Source organism: Galeopterus variegatus, unplaced genomic scaffold, assembly GCF_000696425.1.
Source record: "Galeopterus variegatus unplaced genomic scaffold, G_variegatus-3.0.2 Scaffold960, whole genome shotgun sequence".
NCBI classification, from domain to species: Eukaryota; Metazoa; Chordata; class Mammalia; order Dermoptera; family Cynocephalidae; genus Galeopterus; species Galeopterus variegatus.
In genome coordinates, this window is record NW_007727071.1 from 435000 (window position 1) to 445192 (window position 10193).

General features: G+C 42.9%; 1 protein-coding gene across 4 annotated transcripts in view; it reads right to left on the bottom strand.

Moving 5' to 3' along the window:
- The window catches only part of PPP6R2 (protein phosphatase 6, regulatory subunit 2), a 49561-nt gene extending 39646 nt beyond the window's left edge, over positions 1–9915 (bottom strand). For 3 of the 4 annotated variants that reach the window (XM_008573754.1, XM_008573756.1, XM_008573757.1), the window contains exons 1-2: positions 9830–9915; positions 2065–2307 (exon numbers count right to left, since the gene is read on the bottom strand). In XM_008573754.1, the coding sequence (XP_008571976.1) occupies positions 2065–2291 (227 nt within the window). In that variant the 5' untranslated portion in view covers positions 2292–2307; positions 9830–9915. The remainder of the gene's footprint in view (positions 1–2064; positions 2308–9829) is intronic. The other variant, XM_008573755.1, reaches the window with a different exon arrangement.
- Positions 9916–10193: the final 278 nt, after the last annotated feature.

Genomic DNA, 10193 nt, shown 5'->3' on the forward strand with positions numbered 1-10193 from the left:
GTAAGGGGATCTTAACCCTTGATTTGGTGGTGTCAGCACCACGCTCTCCCAAGTGAGCCACGGGCCAGCCCTTGACCCTACTTCTTTATTTAGCTACCACTTCATCCATCCATCCATCCTCTTCCTTCTCTCAAAAAACGTGTTGTCATGTTTTTTATATAAGTGATACATGCACATGCTTTGAGAACTCAGTGTGGCAGGGCTGGTGAGGAGAAACCCTCTCCCTGGCCTCAAGCCATGCTCCTGAGAGGCAATCACTGTAGACTCGTTCAGCAGTTTTCTCTGATACTGACCTCCATGTTTCTAAATACCACACATGGAAACTCCTTCATTTGCTGATACTAGACATTCTGAGTTACCTCCTACAATGGGAGATGAAGCTTTAATTCCCACTCACTCATGACTTCCCTCTCCCTCACCCTCCCTGCAAAATGATCCCACAATTTTTAGTGACCTTAGTATGACTGTGCAGACACCGCTCCTGTCTAAGCTGGTTCATTGCTCTGGCTGCATTAACTTACTTACGTAAGTTCCTCCACAGTTAAGTTTTCTTGTTGCTTTGTTTGTTCAGCCTTGTATTTATGTTACCAGTTTCTCCTGGACTCTGCCTAGGAAACCCTCCTGGCTCATCAGCACCGCTGTGGGACCCGAGGTCCTGACCCAGGAGACTCCCCAGCTGTCCCCCCCAAACCTGTCACTTTGCTCTAATTTGCCATCAAACTGGGACATGTTTGGGAGAGAAGGGAGGGGGCTGTTAAGAGTGATGCTGAGACCACAGGTGTTGACAGGGCATGTCCCAGGCACAGTTGCCTCTAGCGACAGCCACCCTAACCCCAAACCCTCAGCTACTCCACGAACAAGCCCCTGCTCTTTCTAGAACTGTCTTCCCCCACCACCAGCACAGCTCCCCTTGTCAGAGAGGACCTGACTGACCACCCTAAATGAAGTACTGCCATCCCTGCCACAGGCACGCCCTACCTCCCTATCCTGCTTTATGTTGCTTCTAAAACCAAAGTCAGCAAATATTTTCTGGAAAGGGCCAGATAGTAAATATTTTTGATGATCTCTATTGCAACTACTTGACTCTGCGTTGCATATGGATGTGTGTGGCTGTGTCCAACAAGAACTTATCGCTAGACACTGCAACGTGAATTTCATTTCATTCTCATGTGCAACAAAATATTCTTCTTCCTTTGATGTTTTTTCAACCATTTAAAAATGTAAACCATTATTACAGGCCACACAAAAACAGGGTTTGACTTCCTGGCCACAGTTTTCGGACATTGTTCTAAGACTTTACCACCACCCACCTATACCTGGCGCTTCCTCATGTCACCTGTGGGCTGCTGTGCTTGACCTGACCCATGTCTCTCATCCCCAGTTTCCCCCGGGACTGCAGGCCACCGGTCTCTTCACAGAGCTGCACCTGCAGAGCCAGGGGCTGGGCTGCCTATGCTTCCTGTCGCCCAAGGCCTTCCTGCTCACAGGCCCCTGTCCTCACCCAGAGCGCTGTAGCTCCAATCTTCTTGCCACATTGCCCCTTCCCTTTTGGTTATCTCCTAATATCCTAGCCAACTGCTGAGTGGAACATTTAGGAAAAACTTTGAGACTAGTCAGTGCCACTAATGATAATGACATATTTCCTCTAAGTCAAAGACCCCAAAGTGAGGCATTCCCCAGGGTTGAGCACACCTCTCCTGCCTAGCCGTTTTGCCAGGCCTGGGCCGACCTCGCTGAGGCTGCAGTCCTGTGCACCTCTTTATCCTGGGATAAATCTTTTCTTTTCAGCATATTGTTACTCAAAACACTCTGACATGCACCAGCCTAATATAAACCTACTCGTAACTCAGAATGAGAAAACACATCCACGAGAGATTCCAAACTCCTAAACATCAGCAACAACAACCCCCTAGGAGGGGCCTCCTCACTTCTCAGGTGGGGTAAACATTTAAGGTTGGCTTCTCCATCAGAAGGCCCTCGCCATGGCTGTCCTCAGACACTGCCCACAGCCTCCCTGCAGCACTGCCCAGCGCACAGGGCCCCGCTCACAGCCTCAGGACATACTTGAAGCGGACCTTCTCTTCCATGTCCAGGGGCGGGTCCTGTGTGATGAGGCTCACCAGCTCCTCCATACACTGCTGCCTGCACAAGAAGTCCAGCAGCTTCTGGTTCTGAGCCTTACACTCCTGCAAGATGTCATCTTCATCCATCAGCTCCTGCAGCGTCACGTGCTCCTTGTCCAGCAGCTTGTCAACATGGGATGTGGTATTCAAGTCAAACTTCCAGAACATCGTGACGGCCACAGAGCTGCAAGCAAGGACAAAAGGGTCATTTCTCTCCCCTCTGTGAATCCGCCCTCAGCAACTCTACACCATCCCCAACACAAACACTTGCAATTCTCCTGGGGCCCTGGGTGGCTCTCTCCAGGACTGCTCTCATCAGACCTCTCCAGGTTGGGCTCAAAAAGTCAGCGCAGACTTGCCAACTCCCACCAGCTCTGATGCTGCATCTCCCAGGTCCGAGAACTGCCTCCCCAGGCTCTCCTCTGGGATGACCCACCTCCTTGCTCTCCTTCCCACAGCCCTGCTAGTCCCACTCACAGCTCCACATGCCTCCTAGATGCTCCCACTTAGATGGCTCCATTAGGCCAACACATCCCGATGTCTCCCATGCGTCAGCACCAGTAAAGCCCCTCCATCCTCACACACCCACCTCCCCAGTGTCCAACCCCTCAGCTCCCCTGACACCTGGCCCCTCCATTTGCTGTCCCCGTCTTGCTAACACCAGGGTCATCCTGGAGGCCCCACATCCCTCACATGTGTCCCCACTGGCTAGGCCTCTCCCCAGCAACCTCAGGGGTCACCTGCAGCCCTGTCCTCTGCCTCCCAGTCTCAAGGTTCTTGCCACTTTGCCTGCGCTAAACAAAGCATGTCCACCCTAGTGTGTCTCATATGGCAGACTGTGGGCCAGGCCTGGTGAGCCACATCATTGTCACTGCTCTGATACAAAGAGAAACCTAAAGCCTACATCTTTAACAAACTTTAACTCTGAGATTATGAATCTCTTCGTGATTACAATTATGGTAATAGTAGACGGAATTTATCTTACCTAATATTTTACTTAGAAAAATGAAAGACTGACCATACAATGCAAACACCCGGTTTGTCTGGCTGTGATACTCATGCTGCCCTAGGAGCCCGACATGGGAGCCTCCACCGCCAGCCATACCCCGCAGCCTTGGGTCTTTGTTGCCTCAAACTCACTTTTCCAAAATGATGAAGTCTCCATAACCTTTCATCTCGGCTTCAAGACCTCTGCTGGCCCCTGACACCCCCACACATCAGGCTGCTTCCAACAGCATGACTCCGGGTCCTGTGGGCACCTGCCCAGCCTCACCACCAGGACCCTGCACTGTCTTCCCACACCAGCTGCACTTTCCCACCTTTATCTTCTGCACCTGCTCTGCCCCTGCCAGACTGAGCTAAGGACTTGGCCCCAGGGCCCCACACCTGTCCATGCTGCTGGGATGGGCACTGCCAGGCCCTCAGATGAGAAGACTACAGAGGTGGAGCTCTGAAGGCCCCAAGGGGAGCTGCTTTGACTTGCGGTACAAGGGACTCCATATACACACTAACTGCATTCAGCTTTCCTTGTGGGTCCTAAGATCTTCCTTATTCCTCTTGTGAGGAGAGTGGGTGGATATTAATGAGTGGTAGCAACAAACTGGAGGGCCAGAGATAATGATCACTCGGAGAACTTTCAGGAAAAGATGCTGCCTCCATACACACAGATAAAATGCTCTTCTCTCCTAAATGCCCCATAGGATGACTCAAACGCTTGGATAATATGCAACCCAGGGGAAGAGGGGAGCTCCATCTGTCAAAGCTTTTTGTTCCAAAATAAGAATGTGCAAGATAGGGCATCTAGAGGTAGCTTCTGTGCAGTCGTGTATCTAGCCATAGAGTAGTGCATGGCTGGGCGGATCACAAGATCTCACCAAACCAAATGAGACAACAGGATCCTATAAAAAGGGTGCATTAATCCAAAAGAAAACAAACAAACAAACAAACAAAAAAGCTTATGGGGAAATAAGCAACAAAAACAGATGGGACAAACAGAAAAAACAGTAAGACACTAGACATAAACTCAACCACTTAAATAAGTGCATTAAATGTTAACAGACTAATCATTTCAATTAAAGACAGAAATTGTCACACTGGACTTTAAAAGTATGAGCTAACTGGGGGCCGGCCCAGTGGCGCACTGCTACAGTGCGCCGCTTGGGAGCGCAGTGGCGCTCCCGCCGAGGGTTCGGATCCCACATACAGACCGGTTCCCGCTCACTGGCTGAGCGAGGTGTGGGCGCAGCACCGAGGGTTGCGATCCCGTTGCCGGTCCCGGTCCAGTACGGGCGCGACACTGAGGGTTGCGATCCGTTGCCGGACACGAAAAAAGACAAAAAAAGGGAAAAAAAAATAAAAATAAAAAAAATAAAAATAAAAGTATGAGCTAACTGTATGCTGAGTATAAAAAGCTCACTTTAGATGTAAAGACACAGGGGGCTGGCCAGTTAGCTCAGCTGGTTAGAGCGCAGTGTTGTAAATATAAAGACACAGGTTACAGTAGGGAAAAGTTAAAAGAAGGGAAAAGATATACCATGTAAACATGAATCATAAGAAAGCTGGAGTGACTGTGTTAATGCTGGTCTACAGTCTTCTTTCCTTTCAATGCCTTTCTCTGCTTTGAATAGCAGGGTGAATTCTGCCCTCATAAAATATGTTGGAAAATATTCCCTCCTCCTCCATATTCTAAGTTTGTAAAATGTTTGACAGAGCTCGCCAGTGAAGCCATGCAGGTCTAAAGTTTTCTCTGGTGATGTTTCAATCATGACTTCCATCTCATTAATAGATATAGAGCAATTCATATTTTGTTTCTTCTTGTTTCTGTTTTGATAACTGCTGAAGGAATTTGACATCTTACCTAAATTGGTTAAATTACTGGCATGAGGTGGTACATGGTACTATCTCGTTACTCTGTTCATGGTCAGTGAGATCTGTAGAAGCGTTCCCTATTCCATTCCTGTGTGTGTTAGTGACACCTGTCCATCTCTCTCTTTTTTTCTCTTGATAGGTACGACTACAGGTTTACTCATTTTATCGGTCTTTTTTTTATTTTTTTATTTTTTTTAAAAGATGACCAGTAAGGGGATCTTAACCCTTGACTTGGTGTTGTCAGCACCATGCTCACCCAGTGAGCAAACCGGCCATCCCTATATGGGATCCGAACCCGTGGCCTTGGTGTTATCAGCACCACACTCTCCCGAGTGAGCCACAGGCCGGCCCCATTTTATCGGTCTTTTTGAGAACCAGTTTTAGGCTTTATCTTTTTTTTCCTCTATTATTTGGCCATTTTCTATTTCATTGATTTCCTCTTTTGTCTTTGTAATCTTCCTACTGCATACTTTGGGTTTAATTTGCTCTTCTTTTTCCAGCTTCTTAAGATAGGGGCTTAGATCATTGATTTTTAGACCTTTCTTCTTTTCTATTATAAGCACTTAAAGCTACAAAATCTCCTTCAAGCACTGCTTTAGCTGCACCTTGCCCATTTTAATCTCTTCATTTCCATCAAATTCAAGATATTTCTAATTTCCCTTATGATTTCTTCTTTGACTTATAGGTTATTTAGAAATACAATGCTTAATTTTCTAATTATTTTGGAATTTTCTAAATATCTCTTCATTATTGATTTCTAATTTTTGTTGCAATCAGAGAGTATGCTTGTATGATTTCACTCCTTTTAAAATTTATTAAGATTTATTTTATGGCCTAGCATAGGGGTCAACAAAATTTTTCTGTAAAGAACTAAATAGTAAATATTTTCAGCTTTGTAGGCCACATATGGTCTCTGTTTCATGTTCTTTTTCTTCTTTTTTACAAGGCTTTAAAAACATGAAAACCATTCCTAGTTTGCAAACTGTACAAAACCAGGCAGTGGTCTGGATTTGGCCTGCAGGCTGTACTTTGCTAGCCAATAACCTTGCATGTAATATGGTCTATCTTGGTGAGTGTTCCATATGCACTGGAAAATAATTTTTATTCCACTGCTATTGGCAAATCAGATAAGTCCAGTTGGTTAATCATGTTATTCAAATCTTCTTTCTATATCCTCACTGATTTTCTGTCTACTTGTTCTATCAATTAATGAGAGAAGAGGTTGTATCTTCCATCGTAACTATGGATTTATTTATTTCTCCTTTTTATTATGTCTTGCTTCATGTATTTTGAATTTCTTTTATTATGTAGATACATTTAAGATTGTTACATCATCTTAACGAATTGACTCTTTGATCATTGAAATGACTATTATCTCTGGCAATATACCTTGTCTTGAAGTTTGTCTTGTCTGATATTAATACAGCACACTATTCTCGCAAATCACGTTTGGTATATCCTTTAACATCCTTTTACTTTCAACTTATTTATGTCTTTATATTTAAAATGTTTCTCTTATAAAACAGCATATGATTAGGCCTCACTTTGTTACTTAGTCTGTCATTCTCTGACTTTTAATTGGAGTATTTAGAACATTTACATTTAATGTAATTATTAATATGGTTGGGTTTGAGCAGTTTGAAAAGGTCTAACATCATTTCATGATAAAAACATATCAATAAGGGCTAGCCCATGGTTCACTTGGGAGAGTGTGGTGCTGATGGCACCAGGGCCACAGGTTCAGATCCCTGTATAGGGATGGCCAGTTGCCTCACTTGGGAGAGTGTGGTGCTGACAATACCTAGTCAAGGGTTGGGATCCCCTTACTGGTCATCTTTATTAAAAAAAACAAAACAAAAAAAAACACTTCAATAAATTAAGAATAGAAGAGAACTCGCTGAAGCTGATACAGCTATGAGTACACTTAATAGTGAACAAACTAAGTGCTTGTTCCCTAAGAAAGAACAAATGACTCTAACCAGTCTATTCAGGACTTTAGTGGAGGGCCTAGATAAGACAAAGAAATAAAATATTTACAGATTGAAAAGTAATAAGTAAAATTGTCTTTACTTGTAGGTGACATGATTGTGTAAGCAGAAATGCCTAAAAAATTTATAAGGACAAAAGCTACTAGAATTAATGAAAGTGAATTTAGCAAGCTCACCAGTTACAAGGTCAATATACAAAAAGTAATTATATTCTTATATACAAGCAATGAACAATTAAAAAATGAAAAAAATTTAAATTTGATCTACAATAACATCCAAAACCATGAAATACTTCGGGAAAATTTAAAACATTTATGCAAGACCTGTACACTGAAAACTACAAAACACTGCTGAGAAAAATTAAAGAGTACTTAAATAAATGGAGAGATATACTATGTTCATGGATTGGAAAAATACAATATTGTTAAGATGTCAATTTTCTCTAAACTGATCTATTGATTCAAACCAATCCCAATCAAATCCTAGCAGACTTTTTAAAAATAGAAATTTACAAGCTGGTACTAAAATGTATACGGAAATAAAAAGAGCCTAGAATAGCCAAAGCTATTTTTTTTTTTTTTTGTCTTTTTCCGTGTCCGGCAATGGATCGCAACCCTCAGTGTTGCCCCCGTACCGGACCGGGGACCGGCAACGGGATCGCAACCCTCGGTGTTGCTCCCGCGCCTCGCTCAGCCAGTGAGCGGGAACCGGTCTGCATGTGGGATCCGAACCCTCGGGTGGGAGCGCCGCCATGCCTCCCAAGCGGCGCACTATCCAGTGCGCCACCGGGCCGGCCCAGCCAAAGCTATTTTTAAAAGGAAGAACAAAGTTGGAGTACCACCACCACCTGATTTCAAGACTAACTATAAAGCTACAGTAATCAAGACAGTGTAGTTCTGTTATCTCAAAGATATAGATCTATGGAACAAAATAAACAATCCAGAAATAGACTCACACATATATTGTCAACTCATTTTCAATAAATGTACAAAAACAATTCAACAGGGAAAGTATACTCTTTTCACCATATGGTGCTGGAAAACTGGATATCCATAACTAAAATGAACCTCAACCTTTACCTCACACCATACACAGAAATTAACACAACATGGATCATAAGTTTAACCATAAGATCTAAAACTAAAAATTCTAGGGAAAAAAACTGCATTTGGGATAGACAGGACTCAAGAAAACATGAATTATAAAAGAAAAACTGTTAAACAGAACTTCACCAAAATTGAAAACTTCTCTTTGAATGACACCATTAAGAAAATAAAAAGTCACAGACTGGGAGAAAATATTTGTTATATATATCTTAAAAAGCACTCATACCCAGAACATATAAATAATTTTTATAACTCAAAAATAAGACAAAACACCAAATTTAAAAATGGGTGAAAAATTTGGATGGATACTTCATAAAAGAAGATATACAATAGCCAATAAGTGCACAGAAATATGATCAGAATTATTAATTATCAGGGAAATGCACAAGATACTACTACGTACCTACTAGAATGGCTAAAGTTAAAAAGCCATCAATACCCCAGCCACAAGCAGGCACGCTGCCACCACCACAGGGCCCCACCAGTGTCCTGTGGCAGGAACCAGGGGAAGCCAAACCCAGCTGCAATCAGGCAAAGGGTATACCCAAAACACCATCTCCATGGAGGTAGCCCACCACAGCCACCATAATTGCCATGGCTGCCACAAAAGTGGCTAGTTGCAATAGCAGTAGTCACAGCCACCGTTCAGATGGCACACCAGACACCTGACAGCATTGACACAAGGACAGTCAACAGTGGAGACAAAAAAAAAAAAAAAAAAAAAAAAAAAAAAAGAAGAGGTCCTCTATCTCCACAGAGCACACTCCAGAGTAATAAAAAAACATTTTCCATACGATAATAATGATAATGGAGTACCTGAACACACCTCTCTCAGAACTGGACAGATCATCTAGGCAACAAATCAACAGAGAAATAGTTAATCTATCAGAAGGAGAGAACAAATCTATGGTTATTGGAGGGGGATAGGGAGAGATTGGATAAGGGGCATAAAGAATAAGTATGATTCGTAATAATGAATATGCTAATAAAAGAAGCTGTCAATACCATGTACTGATGTTGATGAGGATACTGAACAACTGAAATTACTATATATACACTGTCGGTAGAACTGTAAAATGGCACAGCCACTTGGGGAAACACTTTGATGGTCTCTTATAAATTTAAGCATACACTTACCATATAACCCACAATTCCAGTCCCAGGTACCATGCAATGATAAAATTGTATGTCTATACAATGACTTTTTGTACATGCATACCCACAGCCACCTTATTCATAATAGCCAAATACTGGAAGCAGCTCAAATGTCTATCAACAGGTGAATGGAAAACAAATTATGGTCTACTCATACAACAGAATACTACTTAGCAACAGACAATAAGCACAATATAGAAGAATCACACAAGCACGGTGGTTGCTCAGGATCAGGGGTTGCAGGAAGGAACAACAGCAACGTGATGCGAGGGAATTTCTGGTGATGTCAATGTTCTATATCTCGACTGTGATAGCATATCTGTCAACATCCACAGAACCGCAAAATTAAAATGTGTCCATTTGTTTCATATAAATTATACCTCTGTAATGTTTTTTTTTAAATATGATATACAAGGGGCCGGCTTGTGCTCCCTCGGGAGAGTGTGGTGCCGATAGCACCAAGTCAAGGGTTAAGGTCCCCTTACCATTCATCTTTTGAAAAAAAAAATATATATATATATATATATATATATATATATAGGTGGAAGGGACGATGGGATAGCTCTAACCATCATGAACACATACGCACCTTACAGAATTCTTCAGCTTCTACAGAACAGCAACCGACAGAAATCCATAGATAAAAACTGCCTTGGTCCTTGACATTGATCCTAGAGAAATAAAAACTTAGGTTCATGCCATGGAATATTACTCAGCAATAATAAGGAACCACTGATGCCTGTAACAACATGGATGAGCCTCTAGGGAACTGTCACTGAGCAAAAAAAGCCAATCTCAAAAGGTTACACATTGTATGATTCAATGTATATAACATCTTAGAAATGGAGGAGAGATGACTGGTTCCAGCAATCAGGGACAAGGATGGATGGGTGGCAGGAGGGAGGTCAGTGTGGTTACAAAAGGGCGACACCAGGGGTCCTCATGGCTTTGAA